The following is a 23175-nucleotide window of genomic DNA, read 5'->3' as shown; positions in this document are numbered from 1 at the left end:
GAAAACAAAAAAAGACATTCTTTTTTATTAATTTCTAGTTAATAATTCAAATTTTATTTTGTTTAACCAATATAAAAAAATGAAGAAAGCTAAGCGTGGACAAGGACAGTATACGGACGCAATTTGCATGGGGTTTGAAATGTGGAATAAGGCATGGGGCCACGTCTACTGTTGGTCCCCACAACAGTTTCCTCTCTAGACTTCTACTGCAATTTTCTTCACCACACGCTTTAAATTTTATTTTATTTTATATTATTTTCTATATCTCAATTTATATAATATAATTGGTGTAAATTTAAGAAAAATAAACAATTTCATCATGTTCCAGAAATTATTCTAAAATAATTAAATTGTTAAATAGAAAAGTACACTTTGATGGACTTCTTCTAAATAAGTAAAATTCAACACGAGGATCACTTTATAAATTTTAACCGATAAAAATAAATTGTGTTATATAAATTTAAAAATAACAGTACCACTTTTTAAATTCTCTTTTAATCAATTATATACATTTAGTTACCTTCTAACTAATTCTAAATGTCTTTAGTCAATCTTTGCAATACACTTCAACTTGCTCGTAACTAAGTGAAATAGAAAGTAAGCAAAGGACTGATGAACTATAGGTTATAATTAATACTATGAGTTTCTGTTAAAGAATGACAAAAGTCCCACGTCGGTGGTTAATAAGATGGGTGGACTTCTTATAAGGCTTGGGCAATCCTCCTTTCTTTGAGTTAGCTTTTGAAGTGTGAGTTAGGCATAAGACCTAATTTCATATGGCATCAAAGCAAGACCCGTCTCACCCGATGTTGGACCCTCCGAAATCAAAATTGCCCACGCAGCAGATGCTAAGCACTAAGCGTGAGGTGGGGTGCTAAAGAATGACAAAAGTCCCACATCGGTGCTTAATGAGATGAATGGACTCCTTATAAGGCTTGGACAATCCTCCTCCCTTTGAACTAGTTTTTGGGGTGTGAATTAGGCCTAAAACCTAATTTTACAGTTTATGCGATTTTATCTGTTGTAACTTGAAGCAAGTAATTTTACTTATTTTCAATTGTACTCCTACATTTTAAGCTAATTTACTTGTAATCAAATATGCTTTTAAAGAACCTGATTATAGATAAATCTAATTTTTTTTATACTATCGACATATATAATTTAATGTTACTTTTTTCAAAAAGCTAGAATGGTAAGTGTCATGTACACATCGTTATCGATGGGTTATTGGAATTGTCTGTATGTAGTTGTTTCCTAACTCCTTCTGCGAAACTCGAATTGTCTCTCAAAGCAACAATTCTTTTCTACGTCTTCCGTTTATTTTTATTTGTTATTTTAACTTTTACACTAGTTTTGACAAATAATAGCTTGGGTCACGACGGGATTAACCACATATATATGTTTCACAGATTTATTTACTTATTTTTAAAGGTTATTTAAACTCTATTCCGTTATATACATGGATCGTGTTAAAAAATCAGATCCATTCTCTCTTAAAATCCTAAATATGTCAATAATGAATGAATTATACTAATCCACAATAATATGCTACTTTTATCATAGTATTCAATTGATGTATATTATTGAATCTTGAAAAATGATTATAAATAAATAATTAATATTAAAAATTAAAAAAATTCATTTTTTTTGATAATTCAAAATAAAATTTAAATTTTAAAATAATGAAACAAATAAAAATAAACGGATCAAAATATGGTCTTCTCTTCTCTCGCTGTCATGCATAATATGACTATATACTGCTCCTTCTTTTTAAGTAGGTCCTCTATTTGCTCAATCATTTTAGCTTTGCATCGGACCCACTTATATGCCTCCTCGTGATTTTCTCTCTGAATATACTGTATTACTAATTGATTTGTCAAATTTATTGATTTGATTAATTTAAATTTAAATATAAATTTGTGTGAGATAAATTTATGTAGAGGTAAAACGTCTTATACTTAAAGGTGAGGTTTTGACTAAATTAAGCTATTATATAAAATAATTTATCAAAATAATGTGTTTTTCTAAAATTTTATAAAACTAGTATAAATGTATTTTACAGTAATGTTTTAGAGTATACTTTATTTTTAAAAGCTGACGGCGTTAGATTGATATACGTTACTCATAGTAGCATTTTACTCCTAAAACGTTACTCAAAATAACATTTTAGGAGTAAAATGTTACTTATAGTAACGTATATCAACCTAACGCTGTTTAGTTTTTAAAAAATAAAATATACCCTAAAACATTAACATGAAATACGTTTATACTAGTTTCGTAAAATTTTAAAAAAACGTATTATTTTGATAATATAATTGCTTAGTTTGGTTAAAAATTCCTTAAACGTTATCAATACCAGGCTTATTTGGTTGGCATTCCCTACTTCTCTACTTACAAATCTTATCTTCGATTTAATGTTTTAGTTTACATAATTATTCTTTACATGTAAAGCAGATAATATACACTTATATTTTAGATAACAAATCTCATATTTTAAAAAAACTTAGCTATAAATATTTTTTATCATGAAGTCATGACTCAATTAACTGATAACATTCATCAAGTTGATTATTTTATTAAAAGATTCTTTAGTATATGCACTGAAATGGTAAAAAGTTTTGAAAGATATCTAAGGAATGTATACAAGAAAAACAAAATAATAACTTTCTAATTTCTTAAAAAGATTACATACTTTGACAGAATTTTAAAAGGCTACAAAATCACTTAAAAGGAAAGTTATATTAAACAAGCCTAAAATTATTTATATACTATATGTATATATATAACTTTAAAAAAATTATGTCAAAAAATTATATTGCCTCTGAACTAAAGTTGAAGATTTGTTAACAAAAAATCCTATCTAACGTTATAACTAAAAATATATATGTTTTAATGAAAATTTTAATTCTATCGCTGTTCCATAACATAGTATCTATATTATTTCCTGTTCCAATCTATTTTTACTCAGATGCATGCATGAATAGCTTAGAGATCTCTATACTTATGGTAAATTAATAATGGAATCTAAAAAACTTGTGGAGAACAACACGAGTAGCACTCTAAGAGCTCACGGTAGAGTTTTTTATCTTAATATATATATATTTTCTGATCACCTTTTAAAACTATATTGATTTTTATAAAATAAAGCAGATCATACAGTATAGTAGTAATATTTTATTTTTTTAAAAGTGAGAAATGAGCTGGGAGAGCATGTCTGATACTTTGGGTAGAGCAAGATCCCATTTCCAAAACTAAATCATTGAGGAATAAACAAGAAAATGACAAAAACAATACTATTATTTTATTATACTTTACCATACATTTTTTTTCCTCGTAAACTGTGGATGTATATTTTTTATCTGAACACTACCTAATAAGACAATACTTTCTTTCATTTTTTAATAAATGTATTGTTTGTTTTTAATTACTTTCTTTATTAATGCTGAAAAACTCGAACATGATATCATTAAAAATATTTAGTATACAGTAGTTACCTATAGTACATTGCAGGGATGTCGACAGAAAGAAACAAATTCAGTTTTAATTTTGAGATATTACATTTACTATATTTCTTTTCGTATTTGATTTTGATATGTTTTATTTGTGTAAAAGATTTATTTGAAAGCTCTACTTCCACAAGGTGGGTGGGCGGACAGATGGGGTTCAGATCGCATACATATACTCTTCACAATCGAAACTTATATATAATTTTCCAAAATAAAATCTTAAAAAAATAAAATATACGCAAATCTTAGCAATCAAAACCGACTATAATCACTGGATAGTGCAGGTTAATTCAGATAAACATTGTTAGCCCGTGAAACCACACTATTTTTCAGTGTAAAGTCTTTTTACCCCTAGAAAGTTACCCAGTTTTTCAGGTTGATAGCTGTATTACTTTCTCCCTAATTGGGATCCGTGAAGATGCACTGCTTTCGAAAATGTTCTTGATCTATATACTTCCCTTTAAATTTTTCTTACAGTTTTGTCAATTTCACACCTTTAAATAGTAAACAGAATAATGGATTAAAAAATATAAAACAAAATCAAGTCATCCACAAAAGATATACTAGTCCATCGCTTTAATTTGCTTTTTAAAAAAGTCTCACTTTTATGATCTCATATACAAAATTCATCAAAAATAAAATAGTTGATAGATATCATGTGGACTTGATTTTGTTATAGTTATAAAAAAAAATGTGACTTGATTTATAGACACTACAATTTCAGTTGTTTATTTTAAATAGTGAGAAATTTTTTTCTCTAGACACCTTCGCCTGCTAAAATTAATAATAAGATGAGGGAAGAGGGTGGAGGGAAAAGTTAGGCAGAGGTCACTATTTCCATTTCTTTACTTGTTATAAAATTTTTAAAAATTAGAATAGACTGCATAATGTCAGAAATTTCTGCAGAGTTTTGTCTTTCAAAAATAAAATAAAATTAAGGTTGAATGATTAATGAAATGAAAGGTGGAAAAAAAGGAAAGGGGAAAAATAGTAAACTTTTAGACAACACTGGTATCTGTGTTACTTATTAGAAGTAGAATTAAGAGTTAAATCAATTACTCAATCATATAACTGTAAAAATAATACTATTGTAGAAAGTTGCATTTGAGTAAAGGGGGTCTACTGGTGTGTACCAATGATGTTTAAATCAAACATTTCCAAATCTCAAATCTTTATAAATACAAAATTCACAGACTCTTTTTACATGGTTTGCTTTTTGATGAGAGAAGGAAGGAAAGTGATTTTTTTTCATTTGAGACTTTGTTAAAAGGCAGAATTATTAGTAATAATACAATAAAGAAAGATGATATTTTTTTAAAAAAATTTCTTTGTTTCTGGGGTTTGAGAAGAGAACAAAAGAAAAGACAGAAAGTGCACGTCAGAGTTAGCCGTAGGGTGGTCTCTTTCTTTCTTTCTTTCTTTCTTGTGGAGAGGATTACAGAGAGGATTCCCTCTTCTCATCCAAATCTCTTTCTCTTTCTTAACAGTTGTAAGAAATTTGGTCCAGTTTTATTTGTTCTTATATGCATGTTTATTATTGGATTTTCTTGATTTTAGCAAGTTGATTATATATCTATTGGAAACTTGAATGAAAAAAAAAAAAGTCTTCTTTCTTTCTCATTTTCTTTTGGGGTTTGGGAAAAACAAGATTTGTTTGTTGGGTTGATGCCAAAGGAAGAAGAAACCACAAGACTAGAGAGGTAGCTGAAGGTGTTTCCTTTTATTCTTTTCTTTTTTTCAGGTTCAACCAATTTAGTGTTCTTTTTTCCTCTATGTAGTTTTGTCCATTATATATATCATCTACTTTATCTTTTTCTAGGTTTGTTTTTTGTCTTTAGATTTCTTAACATATTTATATCTTTATAGCTCATACTTGTTTTAAGGAAAGATCTTTGCTACCCCATCATGACTAGCTATATATACGTATATGAGTGTCTTAAAAAAGTCTCTTTTATCAAAATCAGTTGGTAGATTAGCTTGAAGAGGGAGACGAAAGAGATCAAGATTATGATGATGAAAGATTTAATGAATCAACAAGCTCAAGTACCTGGTGTTGTTATGGAGGAGAACATGTCCAATTTAACTTCTGCATCTGGTGAAGCAAGTGTATCTTCTTCGAACCGAAATGATAATAATAATAATAATATTTATCCTCATCATCAGTATAACTTTGCTCCTCCAAATCAACAAACTCAACCTGCACAACAAATCAAGAAGAAGAGAAATCAACCAGGCAATCCAGGTTTGAATTCAAAGCTTTTTGAAGTACTTCTCTTATATGCTTTCTTTTTGGTTATGAAATCCTTTCAACTTTTTCTTTTCCCCTTTTTGGGACCAATCATGTGGTAACAGACCCAGAAGCTGAAGTGATAGCTTTGTCACCAAAGACACTAATGGCAACCAATAGATTTGTTTGTGAAATCTGTAACAAAGGATTTCAAAGAGATCAGAACCTGCAGCTTCACAGAAGAGGACACAACTTGCCATGGAAGCTCAAGCAAAGAACAAGCAAAGAAATAAGAAAAAAAGTGTATGTTTGCCCAGAAACTAGCTGTGTTCATCATGACCCAGCAAGAGCTCTGGGAGATCTCACTGGAATCAAAAAACACTTTTGTAGAAAACATGGAGAGAAGAAGTGGAAATGTGAGAAATGTTCAAAGCGTTATGCAGTTCAATCTGACTGGAAAGCTCACTCCAAAACTTGTGGTACCAAAGAGTATAGATGCGACTGTGGAACGCTTTTTTCAAGGTAACTAACAATGGGAATCATTCATATATACAGTATTTTCCAAAAGCATATGAAGACGAATCATGAAAAAAAACACCAAAAAGTCTAGTACTGTTCTCTCTCCTCTTCATGCTCTTTAATTTATCTCAAATTTAAATTTGTATTCTACCTTTTGTATTCTTGAGGTCGTCAATGGCAGAAGAAGAATTTCAGCACTGAATATATTTAGAAGAAGAATTTCAGCACTGAATATATTTATTTGTATTTTTTCAGGAGGGATAGTTTCATAACTCACAGAGCATTTTGCGATGCTTTAGCGGAAGAGAGTGCAAGAGCGATAACAGGAAATCCAATTCTGCCGTCTCAAGCTGGTTCTTCCACATCTCAAATGAATTTTCAGTTTCAACCATTTAACCATGAAATTCCAGTTACATTTTCCTTGAAGAAAGAGCAACAAACTGGTTTCAACTTGAGGCCTGAGATTCCGCCATGGCTATTGGTTGGAGGTGGTCCTGGTCCTGGTCCTGGACCAGGTCCTCCACAACCACAACCTATTGGCCTAAGTTCATCGATCTTCCAATCATCTAGGTTCAGTGATCAGGACTACACGCAGAGCCACCACCAACAACAACAAGGCTTTATGAACCCTAACCCTAGTCTATCCGGACCTACATCTGGAGCAATGGCCTCTCCACATATTTCTGCAACTGCGTTGTTGCAGAAGGCAGCTCAGATGGGTGCGACCATGAGTAACAAAGCGAGTACTGTTTCTGCAGTTTCATCAGGCCCAGGCCCAGCCATGCTGATGAGACCCCACCAAATTCACGTGTCTGCTACTGCTACTGCTGCTGAGTCTGTTAGCAACGCAACAGATTTTGGACTCAATTTGTCTTCACGTGAAGACCTCACCACTGGTTTCTTCAATAGCTTGGCTTCATATGGGAATAAAGCTGCTAATCCCTCTGTTGTTATTACTCCTGTTACCATCCCATTATCAACTGCACCTCATCCCACTCCTTCTTCTCTTCAGGATATGATGAATTCTTTCTCATCCGTTAATCCTACCGGATTCGAAGGATCAAATTTCGAAGATCCATTTAGCATTTTGAATCCCAAAAACAACAATGGCAGTGTTAACGATGATATGACCAAAGATTTCTTAGGCTTAAGACCTCTTTCTCATAGCGACATTTTCAACATAGCTGGTCTAGTTAATAGCACTCCAAACGAAACTCAATCACAAAATCACAAAACATGGCAAAGTTAAGTACAATTTTACCGCAAAATGCAGGTTCTTTTTCTCCCCTTTCTAGTCAATTATGTCTGTAATTGTTAGATCTGTATTACTAGTATGCTCTTTTTTATTTTTTTTGCTCAGAATAAAGAGATAGCTAGCTAGAACTGGGAAGAAAAACCCTAGCCTAGATAGTCTCTTTTGTTGTTACCCAGCTGTTATGGATAGTGACATTTTTATACAAAAATAGTGCATTCTCAAGCACTCGGATGAGTAAAAAGTTAAATTCATGGAAGAATTTTTGTCTTTAGAGCATCTTTTTTTGCACTTCCATTCATCGAATTTATTATATGTGATAGTTTATCATCCATAAATATGTAGTGTTTGTTGTGTTTAAGTACTTGGACCACGTTACTGCACTCTTTTCTATATTGATTTTGTGTTCATGATCTTATAAATGGTATGTTTGTATGAACTCTTTTGGATAGTGACATCCAAATTAATTTCATATTCAGTTGATAAGGAACTCATGTTCTTTATATTAATTTTAATAATAACCAATTAATATGTACGTAGTGTCATTTATTGCAATTCGTAAAGATATATAATATGTAGTGGTCGATGACCGGCCAGCCGGTTTGTTATACTTATTAAACATATATGACGGTGATTGATTTTTAATACAATGAACAAATAAAAGTGATCGAAAGATCGGGGTATAATTTTATAAGTTGGAAGTGGGTTCTGCATAAGCATGTATAATATAGGACAAAATTTTCTATTATACTTGTTGTCGAGTTGGTGAGGCACATGTAAACGACCAGCACAAAGCATTCTTTATGACAGTGTATTATATATATATATATATATATATATGGATATTCAACCGAAATTGACCATCTTTTACCATTTAAAGGATCTTAGCTTAAATATACCAGCATTAAAATTTGTCTTTGCTATAGTAAATTATATTTGCATGTACGGTTGGTGGTACCAAATGAAAATTAGCAGATGATTCATTTGATTAGAATAATTAGTAAGATGAATATTTGGGCAGGTGGCTTGTCGATCTAAAAAGTTATGGATATATGCATATTTTATAGTGAAACTTATTAATTAGAGTAGAAGTAGATTAGTCATGTTGCTATCGATTGGTACTTGTTATTTAAATTTATCTCTAAATCATCTTTCATTGCATGACGGCCACAGTAAGTAATTGTTTTAAACAATGACCACGATCGTTAGAAGGTTGATTGATATGGTTTGAACATGTGTAAATGCACTCTTTTATAGGTTCGATTCCACTTTATTTGGTATTGAGACATAGTTTTCACTGTTATTAACACATAATATTTAAATGTATATTGGATATTAGAGGGAGACAGGTGCATGCAAGTGTAAGTGTGGTTGATTTATATTTATAGAAAAAAAAAAGATAAAAAGAGAAAGGAGATGCTGTTTGACCCCTGAGGTGGGGTGCAATGTGGGCAGCTTCAATCCCAAGGTGGGATCAATTTTGAAGCCCATACAAAAGGCTGTTAATTACTTTCTTTTTGAGTTTACTATCTACCCCTTAACTTATTTTCACCAGCCAGTCTAATGTCACTACACACAGCACATATACACACCCCCACGCATGTTTTAACCATGCTGCGCGCTATAATGTGCGATCAAAAGCGTTTATTTGAAGACAACGGGGACACCACAAAGACAAATAAATTATTATTAGTAGAAGTGAGTATGAAATTTTGTTAAAATAGACTGACTTTTGCTAATTATGTTTTGTATAAAATGGAAGTGAAAAAAGATGCTTCTAGAAAAGGCTCATTTATAGTGTTCTATTATTTTCGTTTAAAAAAGAATGATATTTTTTTTTGTAACATTTTGATTTCAGATTTTTACATGACATGTTTAAGATCACAAGATTAAAGGATAATTTTGTACATTTAACCTTACTTTAATTTAGGACCACAAAATATGAAAGTCTTCTTTATACTCTTAAACCCGTGTCAAGTTAAATCAGATAATTATTTGTGAAATGGAGAGAGTAATTAAGCAAAATAATTAAGGCTCATTGGGCACCATTTTGCATACATTAGGTTGACTGGTCAAAATTCACCACCTACAAGTTTTATGCTTTTTTTTAATAGCAACTAAAAACGAAAATTATGTGAAATAGTAATTAGAATAGATCATTTTATATATGAGAATTATCCAAGATATATTAAAAAGATCGTCATCGATTAATCCTTTTAAAGATCGATATGAAACTCTTTATAAATTTTAACTCTAAATAATTAAGATGGGTAGGACTAGAAATACTATAGGTTATTACGAGCGATAGCGAAGCCAAATTATATAGAGTGAGCAACCCTTATCTCCAAAATAAAGCTCACGACCCCGCACGAAGAAATCCCTTGGATATGGGCATATGCAAATTTGGATTTATTAACGAAGCAATTATATTCAAATTGGGTCTACATACTTATTTTTTTAAAAATTAAAAATAATAATTAAAGAATAGGCCCTGAGTCCCTATTACTTTGTTTAAAATAATAATTGTTGGAACAATAAAGTAATATGATTTCATCAATTAATTTGCATTGATTTTGTATTTGAGATTTTGATTTATGCATGGTGTAAAGTAAATAAACAGTGAAATTGCAAACACTAGATTAATAATTACAATTTCATTCCCGTGCACGTGTATGTGTGCGTATATAAGCAACATCAAAAATTAATGGAGCATGATTAAAGTATACATGACTATACAAAAATATTAAACAAGAGTTTTTTTTTTTTTTTACGATAACGAAAATCCACAGTCGTTATTTTTTAGATGCGTACAAGATAAAATTTCTGTTTCTATACAATAATTCGAATGCGTATAGAGTAAAACCTCTTTTTCTATGTAATAATTCGCAAAACACGTAGGAAAGGTAATCCGCACTAGGCAAGCCTGGTGAAACGAGCTTGACAAAGAAGGCAAACCCCTGACTTTCGTTAGAAAGAGATTTTAAACTTGAGATCTCCAGCATGAAAGTCCCAAACTCAAACCCACGGGACCATCCCAAGACCTTTTTTACTACAAACGAATAAGAAACTTATAATATAGAACATTATTTTTCCATCTCATCTTCATCAAACCATCCCACTCGAAAAAAAATCATTAAAATACAAAAAATAATTGGAAAAAATTGTTGTTTTTTTTATATAGTGAAACATAGTAAAGCCACATATATGAACTGCATGCATGTGTAAAATATAAAAGTGGTTGGCCATAACATGCAATACATGAATTATGATAATATTAATTTGTGGAATCAAGCTAAGACTGAAAGTGACTTTACCAATTGACTACCGGCATTATGTCAACATAACATTCTTTAGATGCCCACTTCCTATCATATTAATTATTAATTATAAATTTAAATACCAATTAATATTTATTTAATTATTACCGTATAAATTGAAACAAACGAATGAAAATAATATTATTTAGCGGATATTGAAATTGCATAGGCAGTTAAGCACCTGTCCTTTTATTGTTAATGAAGAAAGGCAAGTTATATAAGACTTTGTTATAATGAAGGCAGTATATGTATGCACTCCATTTTCATCTTGTGTCATTTTCTGTCAGTCACAATTTTCTACATTTTTTATATGTTAATTTTTATTTGCACAGTTTTCAATTATCTATTAGAGTAGTCAAATGTGTCACATGTTTTATTTCTCATTTTTCAAAACAAGTATATTTTTAAAAGTTAAGAAGAAAATTTTTGAGATTTTTTTTTTTTGCATCTTTGATTTTTATTTAATAAAGTTATTAATTATTTTTACATTTTTTAGAAGTTTAGCTTGGAAATAATTGAAAGGGTAATAATATAAAGTAATCTTTAATTTGTGTTTTTAAAAAATTAAAAAAAATATATAGTTTACGTCAACAATTCACTTAATATAGACTAAATAGTCTCTCTTATTTCATTTTATATGATTTATTTTCTTTTTAATCGATCACAGAAAAAATGATACATATTCTATATTAAGTAATAATTTACTAAATACACAATTTACTCTTATGAAATAATTTGTAGCCATAATAAATTTTAAAATTTTATTTTTTTAAAATTTCGTGTTAAAACAAATAACGAATTCAATTGTAATGAAGTCTCAACTCCCAAGTTAGCCAACGTCCCGATTCCCAACCAACCACCAGTCAAAATTGGTCATGTTACTATCCTTCATCCCTGTCAACTTTCAAAAGTTCTCTTTTTCTCTGTCTAATTTTATGTAAAAAATATATTTAAATAAATTTAGGTATTTATAGATTATTAATTATTTTACAAATAAAAATGATAATAATATTTGAAAACCACGTGAACAGCTAATAACTCAATTTTTTAGAAATAAAAAAATTATTTAGTGGTCAATAAACTTAAATTGTTTAGAGTCATGAAATGTCAAATTTGAATTTCAACATAAATAAAAATAATAGGTAATTCTTTTATTCGTTTTAAATTTTATGGACAAAGATATATGATTTAAGAATAACGGTAAAAAAATAGTATAGAGGAAGTACATGAGAATTGTTTGTGATTGTAATAGTTTAGTAAATTTTCATTTATTAAGTGAAATTAATTAACGTGTACGTCTTTATGCTATAATTAATCAAGTTGACCTTTATCAATATTTTTGTGTTCAAGTTTTTGTAAAAAGTAAAGATGATATACATCATGGTCCCTTCTTATGTGAATAATAGTAATAATTGTTAACAAAAAAAAAGAATAATAATAATTACAAATCTTGGATTTCCAATCATCTTTTCACTTTTTAAACAGATATTGAAATGTACATGCCCCCTTAGTGCTAAATAATTCATAAAACCTCTATCTTTTTTGTTATTTGTTGCAACCTCTAATCATAGAGCTTTTGAAAACTAAAGGAAATAAAGTACTTAAAAAGGAAAAAAGCAAAAGACCTTTTCATATATTTATCATTACCTTCAAATTAAACTCTACTCATAATTATAACCAACATCAACAAATTAAAACTTCTTTTGAATTACGAATAATTATTGATAAATACAAAAAATTACTTTTATACTAAGGAGTTTCCAGAACTTGACAATACAATATTGAATTACTTTTATACTAAATTTTTAACCATAGAAATATTTTAGAAATTTAAATTAAATTATTGAAATCTTTATATTAGTAAATTAAGTTTTTTGTATCAAGATCCAACATAATCTAGGTAAAAAATCATTAACATGTTAACTAGTTTGATTTAGTAATGTTTGTCAATTTGAAAGCATTAATATGTGTAGCTAAAAGTTTTATACCATCTTATAAGAAGGGGAAAGAAACAATATATACTGAAAAGGTTGAAGATCTCTTATTAAAATTTGATATTAGATCATTAATTTTAATTTATCCTTATCAAAATGGTTGAATAAATAAATTGTCTTTTACTTGTTATAGGTGATCAGTTAATGCAACACAAATGAATAACTTTTTGTTTGAGCGAAATTTAATATAATTGAAAAATCAGAAGATAAAAATAGAAATTGAATATAATTAAAAGAAATAATTTAGGAGAAGTTTTAGTTAGTTTTGAATAAATATTATTCGAGGATGTTACGAATTCTCTTTTTATTTTATCGAAGATCATTGTCTTAATACACGTGATTATATGATACAAAATATAATTAAATTGTATGAAAGTTTCAAAAACATGGTATTTACATAATTGAAAAAAAAAGAAAGAATATACTATGACATATTAAGAAAACTATATTTTATTGTATCTACACATATCAAATACCGGTCATAACAATTAATTAACTCGATAACAAAGTCCAAACATAAATCATTAAAAGATTGAAACACATATTACTATAAGATTCACATTCATTAAAACATTGATTCTATGAATTAATTTTCCTTAGAATATGATGAATATGTAACTGAAAATATATCAAACAGACAAGATAAAAACATTAAATGATAATAAAGAGAATCAAAGATTATTTGATCACAATAATTCTATTATCGAGACCCAATATAGATTTATTTTGAGGTCCAAGTGTTTATTCAATTTACGCATGTACTAAATTATCATACACGAATGGGAGAATCCTAATAAATTATATCATTCATTCTATTAATTTTAAATATATGAATTTCAATTTCAAGCTTAAATAGTAGCAGCACAATTAAAATAGATGTACTAACAACAACAATCTCTTTCGCCTCCCAAATTTTACCATTGCTCAAAGTTAGAGAGTATTACAGTGTTAATAATAGTCATCACTTGATTTACAAACACTTAGACACACATGTACACTGAGTTAACAACTATGCCTTGACCCCAAACAAGTTGACGTAGACTACACAAATCTTCTCTAGAAAGTAACTCAAAATGTACTTTTATCAACGTTAGAAGCAAACATGCGAAAAGATTTACAAAATATGCTTCATAACTAAGAGGTTCTGTACCAATTTCTTTTTTAATGAGAAACATACTACTCCTATGTAAAACTGAAATCGGCAAGGATTTCTTAACTTACCAACATTTCGACGAAATCAATCGTCTTTCATATGAAGATTTACAAAAGGTGAAGTTCTCTTCAGCTGAAGATTTGCTTCACTGAAGCCAATGTTGCTTCAAAATCACGCTCAGCGTGACGAATGTCATCACAAATGGTACCCTTTAAAGATCCTGATACCTTGATATGATGCTCCACTGTCTCAATCATGGTTTTGGCTGACATAAGTTGTTTCTCTAGATCCTTTATCTTCAAAGCAATCTTGTTAATCTCGTTGTTAGCAACTGCTTTCTCAAGATAGCATTTTTTGAGTTTACCCTCCTCTTCTTGCAACTTGCTTCGGAGCTGAGTTTGCTTATCGTTGTTCAACATCAAATCATTCAAATGACATTTAATCGGTATTAGATCAAATCCATACTCCTCCAAGTCCTTGATAGTGTCCAGCATCTCACTAATGAGAGCTGAACTACTAAGTTCAGCAACGGTTAACTTTGGTATCTTCTCAACAAAAAATACATACTTCGTCATCTTCAGTAAAGCTACTTCTTCTCGTTTATTCTCCTCATATTGTGCTAAAGGTGAAAAATGGGGATTTTGCGGAATTTTTGTAAATACTTCCATGGATTCAAATTCTCTCCAAAGAGCAGAGTTCTTCTTAAATGGTAGTACCAACCTCGGCTCACTCTCAGGCATAGTGGTCTCACTACATGGTTGGACTGCTGCAACAGAGGCTCCTGCAAATGATGACTAGATTAACCAAACCTGATTGTGACATTAAAAATACAAGGGAACTGCGGGATATCAGAAATGACAAGCAACTGCTTAAGAGATTTTTAGATGGAAACAGAACAGTTCAGGTCTAACATTTTTATTTTTTTAAAATGGTTCAAATGATCACCCCATTTGAATATGAAAATGACAGTTGTCTATTCGACGGCTTAGGAACCTCACTCGAGTACTTCTTTGATTGGTAGTGGTCATCTTCCATCCAATATTTAACACTAACTATTCAACTATATTTTTTTAAGGAAGATACCAAAATGAATAATTGAAATGTTGCTAACTCATCCTGAAAAGGAAGTGTAGAAGTACATTAATTCCTTCTCAAGTCCTTGAAAATATCAAGGTTGAGCTTGTAGCCCTGTATCGGATTATAAAATCTAATGAGCTCAAACTCAAAAACCTATCCATAACTAACTTCAGTCTTGCACAAACACCTCGATATTATTTTTTTCTGTTCAACCGCAGTTTGATGTAAGTGAACACATGCACTTAGAAATAGATGACGCTTAGTTTTAGAAATCTCTTTCATATTTTAATAGTACTGCTTGGAGTTCTTAATAGCTCTTGGTACAACAAAAGTAGTTATTAAGCTATCTAGATAAAAGTTAAAACAAGTAGGAATAATTTAATTAGCATTCAAATTAAATTTCTCCGGGAACTACAAACTTTGAAACAAGAAGCTAAACAGATAGGAATTACTAAACACCATTAAGATTAGCAATTGCAACAGGATACACGACTACACTAGAAATATTCTGTTAAATTGCACTGGAAATGCATGCTTTACCTGCTGAAGTATTTATCCCATCAGTTTTTCTTGAAGATAACTCAGCTTGATTTGTTGCATTCTTTTCATTAACCGAGTCATGGAGAGTGCTTTCAAGTACTTGTTTCTCCACGCCTGTCATCAAGCAAAACATTACGCAATGATGCAACATGCGAAAAAAACCTATTCCAAAATCAGTTACCTTGTGTCACAGCAAGTGATCTACGGGCAGACAGGTCCATGGTACTTCTTTCGTTGCTTCCCTGGATGACAAAAAGTAAAATAGAAAATAAATACCAGAATAAATCAGAAATGAACAGAAAAGCGAACTAATGGAGGAGAAAGGCAAGGAAACTCAAGCCTATGGATAATTCAGACTTTAATCAATGACATCTTTTATATCATCGAAATCTTTATTTAGGCCCATGCTGTAGGTAGAATCAAAGCATCTAGGTGATGATATTCTCGTATCCAAGTATCATATGCAAATGCCAATTCCCAGATTCTAGATAATAGATTAGATGCAGATGAATGAGCTGTATAACAATAAGTTACCTCAATAATTGGAAATTCAAAATCACTTAGGTTCGCATCCTCATCTACGGTGTGCTGGAGAGACTGGACACAGGGTGAAAGGATTCCCACATCAACCACACTTTCAAAGTAATCTTGGTTTTCTACAAAATCAAGTAATCTTGATTTTCTCGTCTGCAAAAGTTAAGCATAAACCACCAGAAGAGTCAGGTTCTATCTAACTGTTCCCCTTTCCAATTACAACAACAATACAGAGATACATAGGTATGTAAACCAACAACTTTTGCTTCAATACAGATGAACAGACATTTATTAACAATGCTGCTTAGGTTATAATCTGAAAATTCTAGCGAAGTTGATAAACAAACTGAATGTATTAGTAGCCAGTAAAGTTCAATTTAACATAGAACAACCCACAGAGCAACTTGACATTGAAGTATGACAAGAGGGGGTTGTTGCTGTCTGTTGTTGACAAGAGGGGGTTGCTTAGGTGGTAAGCACCCTCCCACCTCCAAAGTTAAGGTTGTGGCTTCGTGTCACCAAGGAATAAAAGGCCGGGAGTTCCTAGGAACGGGTAAAAAAAAGGAAGATTATTGAAGTATATTTAAGAAGCAAAATTGTTTCTTCAAGTCACAATAATTGGGGATCTAATCCCTTTGTTTCTTTCAATTTTTCAGTGAGCTGGGAAAGAGAAAATCAGACATTCAGTTTGTACCAAGAGAATGGAGAGAACAGGAAGGAAAGAATGGATATTCATGAATCTCATTTCTTTCAGCATAGAGACGTATAGTTTTCACAAAAAGGGAAAGCAGGATCTAAAAGAGAAGGTCCGTAGAGAGAAAATTGTTGGGTACAATCAACAATGTAGAAAAAACTAACGGTAGTTCAACTTTTCATGTTCTCTTAATGCTTGAAGGTTCTGAAGTAAAAATGTCAAATTTCCCAACACACTCATTCTTTAGCTCAAGGACTAGAATCACTGAAACCCTAACCAGAACAAGAGAAAATGAAAGGAGAATCAATCCAATGGAACATAAAAACAACCACCTTTAAAATCCTTTTGGGTTGCTCAAGCAATAGCAAAAATGTCTCTTTCACAGTTGACAAACTAAAAGAAAGATTGAAAAACCAATTTTGTTCTGACAGAAACTAGCTTTTGAATGCTTCCGACATGTTACTTTTTCCTGGGTGTTCCAAAGATCACAAATAAGTATGTTGTATCAGCTATTCTTGAACGGAGAAAACAATGAAACATGTAGACAACATAGATATCAATAAGGTTTAGACCTCCTTTATATCCTTGTTACTTAAGAGTTACGACAGGATCACCAATTATATAAATAAATAGTTGTAGGACATAACTCTGGTGACGTGGCACGCTCGCTAAGCAAGAAACCCAATTATCTTTTTTTGTCAATTTTTGGCTTTAATCCTATTTCCCCTATTTATCTACTATACTATTTTCACAAATATAAAACACACTTCCTCAAAAAACAAAAGAAACATCCTTTTTCTCTCCTTTCTCAATAAGGATAATTATGATAAGCATAAAAATCCAAATGTAAGATCAAACGTTTCTATCAAATGAAAGTAATTTGCTGGCCCGTTTTATTTATCTCTTCACGGCCTCCTCTTAAATATGTTTGAAAGTCGGAACATCTTTATTCAGTGAAAGTTGAAATTGCCCATATCACAGCCTTCTGTTTCTTTTCCAGGGTTGTCATTAATTTAATCTGCTGATTTTGGATATATTAAGTTTTCCATGGATGTAAATTTGACCAACTTTTCCTTCTTAGCAGATACGGCACAAAATACATTGCAACAAAGTTCCGTACAAAACTATACCAGCAATCTATTGTAGCTATATTTGGGTTATTTAGTTATCTTTCAAATGTTGTAATTCAAAAGGGTGGTCATATCAAACCTTGAAGTGTTGCTGTAGGTTCTTTAGGATGGTCATTGTATACAATAAAGGTTAGAGAAGAGTACAAAGTAGTTACATTCATCTTCACAAGTCAGAGGATTGAAGGAAGTATGTAGTTATGTGTTGTTAGAGTGGGTTTTTTGTTTTCTCTTGGTTGATTCGAGAAAGTGCATTAGGTACCATCCGACCTTTTTCATGAAAAACTTGGTTATGGCGCATAAATTCTTTTTGTCTATGTATTTCTCTTTTATAACTTGATTAGTTTATTACCATATGGCAAGAAGGATAATTAAGTGTGTGAGTGAATGCTACAGGTGGAAACAAAAAAATATAGTATAAACATTTTCCTAGAAAAATAGCTTTCCTTGTACACTAAGATTTAATAGAATGGGACAATGGTTATAAGATTTTCTTTTTGGCTTTTATGGAACATCAATTTTCAGGCAAGTTTCCTCTGGACTTTATGGAGCATCAGGTTTTTAATTTGTAAAATCTTTATATTATTAAGGATGCAAGATGGAATATATGATGCCACATATAGCACAGCGGGAAGTAAGAATCTGCATATGGAAATGGGGCTAAAGGAAAATGCAAGGTACATTTATGCAATATTAAATTGCTCATGTATAAAGTACTTTGACACAGTCTTATCTTAGGTACGAGGTTGGAAGGCAGATTTTTGGGATAATATCTTAGTCCTCATATGAATTTGAATGATCAATTTGAGCATATGAGTTTGGCTAGATGCTTTTGAGGAGTATGGTTTTCATGATCAGTTTGAGCATATGAGTTTGGCTAGATGCAAAAGCATAAACACAAAATGTATTTTTCGGAGATGAACTTTTTATAGTATATTGCTATGTGAACAAATAAGTTGGTAGCGGAAATGAGGTCTATACATAACAAAATGTGCAGTAATTGGATGTGCACTTGAGAATGAAATTGAATTTGAACTTCTAGAAATGTTCATAATCGTATATTAGTTACTTAATTTTTGGCTTAATCCTATAAAATTTTAAAGCTTCCCAATGGAACTGATTGCACAACATTGAGAAATGTATCGGATTTATCTTAGTTAGTCTTAATTTGGCTCTTTCTCTTCTTCTTTTTTTGGGTAGCCTCGAAGTTTTTTTTGGGTAGTCCTCATATGAATTTGAATGATCAATTTGAGCATATGAGTTTGGCTAGATGCTTTTGAGGAGTATGGTTTTCATGATCAGTTTGAGCATATGAGTTTGGCTAGATGCAAAAGCATAAGCACAAAGATGTATTTTTCGGAGATGAACTTTTTATAGTATATTGCTATGTGAACAAATAAGTTGGTAGCGGAAATGAGGTCTATACATAACAAAATGTGCAGTAATTGGATGTGCACTTGAGAATGAAATTGAATTTAAACTTCTAGAAATGTTCATAATCGTATATTAGTTACTTAATTTTTGGCCTAATCCTTTAAAATTTTAAAGCTTTACAATGGAACTGATTGCACAACATTGAGAAATGTATCGGATTTATTTTAGTTAGTCTTAATTTGGCTCTTTCTGTTCTTTTTCTGGGTAGCCTCGAAGTTTATTTTGGACTCCCCCCCCCCCCCCCAACACACTCACACCATTTGAATACTCCAAATAACTCACAAACCTAATTACAATACAAATTAGTGTTTATGGACAAAATTTAAATAAGCAAGATTGACTAAAATTTAAAAACCTCAATCATGATAATCATTTATTTCTGCAAACAAACAACCACTGATAAATATTATTAGTAGTATTTACAATAACTAATTCTATTTGAAAACAACATTTAAATAAAGGGGAACTTTCACATATAGTCGTAGCTACATGTTATAGGGAGGAGAGAGGCGAGAGAGAGCAAAGTTGGGAGAGAGGTGAATTGTATATGTATATTGGTTAGATAATTGTATATTATACATATGTATTTGTATTTATGGCAAGAGAGATTGGGAGAGAGAGGAGAGAGGCGAGCGAGATTGGGAGATGGAGGAGAGAGGCGAGAGAGAGAGGGCTGAGAGTGGGAGAGAGGTGAATTGTATATGTATATTGGTTAGATAATTATATATTATACATATGCATTTGTATAAAAAGCAAGCGAGATTGGGAGAGAGGAGAGAGGCGAGCAAGATTGGGAGAGGGAGGAGAGAGCCGAGCGAGAGAGGCCAAAGAGTGGGAGAGAGGTGGATTACATACGTATATTGATTAGACAATTGTATATTATACATATGTATTTGTATATTCTAACGAATTATACATATACAAATGTGGCTAATTATACAAACTCGAAGTCAGCCCACATAATTAATGTATAATGTTAGTCGTGAGTGATAATTATAGCAAACTATAGCTATAATGAGTATTTAAGTAGTATAAGTTTGCTTAACCGCATAATTTTCTTTTAAATAAATGAAGTGGATTAAGAACCATGGGGTCCGCACTCAATGAAGTAGACTACCATGAGGATTGCACTAAAGTGGATTAAGAATCATGAGGTCTCGAGTTCAAATCTCAGTAGAGGCAACAACATTAGTAATTTCCTCCCATCTATCCAAGCCTCGGTGGACAGAATTACCAATTCTTATGATAGTGGGAGGTAACCCATGAAAAAAGTCGAGGTACGACAAGCTACCCGGGATAAAACAGTTATCAAAGGAAATAAATGATAGAAGACTTACAAATGTTCAAAAAGGATTATCATGCAAAACATCAGAAGTAAAAAGCATGAGCGAGCCACTTACAAATGCCTTCCCAGATACAAAAGGCCTAGGTAATTCTTGATTCTCCAAAGCTTCTACAACATGTTTTCTACTTCTTAACTTCTTCGGAGGTCGTACCTCTTCAGTCCTAGTATCTGTTTCCAGTTTCATCTTAGAAGAGGTTATTCCCTTGATCATATGATTTAATGTAGGGCTTGGAGTTCCCAATTGAAGAGACATCTGATACAATTGATACAATTGACACAGGAGTAAATGATTATATTGCTTAATGATGAAAAGCTTTGAATAAATAAAACCGGGAAAAATTAGATGTACAATGGCATCTCCAAGACATCGTGATAGGAAAACATATCAAAAACTCCGGAACTTATACCGTACATGTCAATTTTTTAGCCAAACTCTGGTTATCTCACAATTTTTGGACATAACCTCATTATTAAAACAGAAAGATATCCATTGAACTTGGAGCAGGTAAATAATTAGGCTAGAACATGATGAACTTAGATATTATTATCAACATCATGCAAAACAACAATTACATGCTCCACCATCATACTAGCAAGTGATATTCTTCAAGACAAAATGACCTATTCTACCTGAAACATATACTGGACAAGCAAATTAATCATTGCACTAATTGAACTGTGAAGCTAAGGGAACATAAAGATATTCTTGACACATTATGGGCATAAGGATCGTTATCAATGGTATGGGAGGTCCAATCAAAACATATTAGAAATGGACACTGAGTCTAACTCAACCTCAAAGCTAGCTCAAGAGGTAAGAATTGCCCAAGATCATAACCAATTTCTCCTCAGCCCACCAATGTAGGACTCAACATCCTTTCACGCCCAAGGCTGGACATCTGGAGTGTGGGCAATTTAATATGGGGGCCAACATCAATAAACAATGAATTGATATGGGTCTAGCCATGATACCATCATAATGAAAATGACTTTGGGTCTAACTCAACCCTAAAAGCTAGCTCAATAAGTAAGAATAGCTCAAGACCCATATAAAGAGGCCCATTTCTACTCGTCGCACCAATGTGGGACTCAACAATAACAAATATACGCGAGCTACCAGTGACCGAGACTTTGAGCTCCAAGTTGATTCACACTACTTCTTTATAACTGGACGCATATGCAAATAGAGTGTGCTAAACAATCTATTAATGCAAATGCAATATCATATCTAGTGTTGAGAAAATGCACGATATAGAGTCAATAACAGAGAAGTGCCACCCAGCACATACAAGGAAACACATCAACCACCTAGTATGAACACCATACAGTACATCATCAAAACTGTCTTCGAACTGGTTGACATTTTTCAAATTAGTGAATTTTCTTATTAAAATTCCATGTTCATATATAAGAAAATTTGTTGCATGGAATAAGTAAATATCCAACTCCCTTGCATAAAAACAGCATGAACAAAACTTCGCTATTTAGTTCAAAGTTCTGGCCAAGTTGATCTTAAATAAACACAAGCAAATTGAAGGTAAACTTATTACTCCCCCTGTCCCAAGTTAATGCATTTGAATGAACCAAAGCAGAAATGGACGTGGCATTCGACAAGGTCTCAGTTTCAAATCCCAACAGAAACAAAAACACTACGTGATTTCTTATCTGTTATCCCGTGGAACTAGTGGAGGTGTGTGCAAACCCATGCACCATTCTTATTAAAAAAAATGGTATAAAGGGAGTACCTTTTCATGTGGCGGATCAGGACGGACCCAATTTCCACCAATCCAATCCAGATGAAACCTCAAGTCATGTTCGGAAAATTCAATCTCCTCATCCGGGTCCTTGAAAGCCACCCGGAACCTACAACCGTTATTACCACCGTCATCCCAAACAATTGAAACAAGAACCCCAGTCCACCACCCTGCAAGATGAAATGCATCAACAACATCGCCCACTCGAAAAGACCGCCGCTGATCCCACTTCGCAGCCGGTTGTGCAGGTCGTATAAGGGACTGTTTTCTGACGAACTCGCGTTTAGATACCGATTCACCTTGGTCAGATAATAAATGCTTGTACTGAACCCAAAAACCCCTTTTCTTATTTTCGCTTTTAGGGTACGGAGACGGAGCCGCTGGCTTCAATGGTTCAACAATGACAGCTTCATAGAGAGCTCCACTATAACCCACTTCCTCTCTGCTAACCTCGACTTCATCGCCGATGGTGAAGGGCGATTTGTAAGCCGGCGACGCTGATGCATTCACCGTTCCTAATCCCACTTTCTCGATTAACATCTTCGTCGTCGTCATCGCCGCCGTTGGTGAATTTTTCCAGCGGAGTTATACTGATATTTTTACTTTGTGCGGAGGCAGGGTTTGGGTTTTTGTTAACAACATTGGAAATCCAGGAAATTGGCGGGTTCTAGAGCTCCATGTGTAGCATTCTGTGTTATATAA

The 23175-nt window shown here is 32.0% G+C and overlaps 2 protein-coding genes across 4 annotated transcripts; one reads left to right on the top strand and one right to left on the bottom strand.

The window, feature by feature from the left end:
• The first annotated feature begins 4685 nt into the window (after positions 1-4685).
• LOC107014757 (protein indeterminate-domain 7-like) lies at positions 4686-7778 on the top strand. Of its 2 annotated transcripts, none has more exons than XM_015214815.1 (4): positions 4686-5216; positions 5471-5748; positions 5859-6255; positions 6508-7778. In XM_015214815.1, the coding sequence occupies exons 2-4, from the start codon at positions 5514-5516 to the stop codon at positions 7499-7501; spliced, it is 1626 nt and encodes a 541-aa protein (XP_015070301.1). In that variant the 5' UTR covers positions 4686-5216; positions 5471-5513; the 3' UTR covers positions 7502-7778. The 2 variants fall into 2 exon arrangements, with proteins under 2 accessions (XP_015070301.1, XP_015070300.1); XM_015214814.1 differs by having other exon boundaries at positions 4709-5206.
• A 5919-nt stretch (positions 7779-13697) lies between these two features.
• On the bottom strand, positions 13698-23175 carry LOC107012450 (DUF724 domain-containing protein 3-like). Of its 2 annotated transcripts, XM_015212304.2 has the most exons (6): positions 22465-23174; positions 20775-20972; positions 16120-16272; positions 15767-15827; positions 15586-15699; positions 13698-14749 (listed from the first exon to the last, which is right to left on the bottom strand). In XM_015212304.2, exons 1-6 carry the CDS (start codon positions 23026-23028, stop codon positions 14097-14099), a joined length of 1743 nt encoding a protein of 580 aa, XP_015067790.1. In that variant the 5' UTR covers positions 23029-23174; the 3' UTR covers positions 13698-14096. The 2 variants fall into 2 exon arrangements, with proteins under 2 accessions (XP_015067790.1, XP_027771724.1); XM_027915923.1 differs by lacking the exon at positions 20775-20972 and having other exon boundaries at positions 22465-23175.

Source organism: Solanum pennellii, chromosome 3, assembly GCF_001406875.1.
Source record: "Solanum pennellii chromosome 3, SPENNV200".
In the NCBI taxonomy this organism is placed as follows: Eukaryota; Viridiplantae; Streptophyta; class Magnoliopsida; order Solanales; family Solanaceae; genus Solanum; species Solanum pennellii.
Note: the sequence above shows the minus strand (reverse complement) of the source record. Positions and strands in the feature narration are given on the sequence as shown.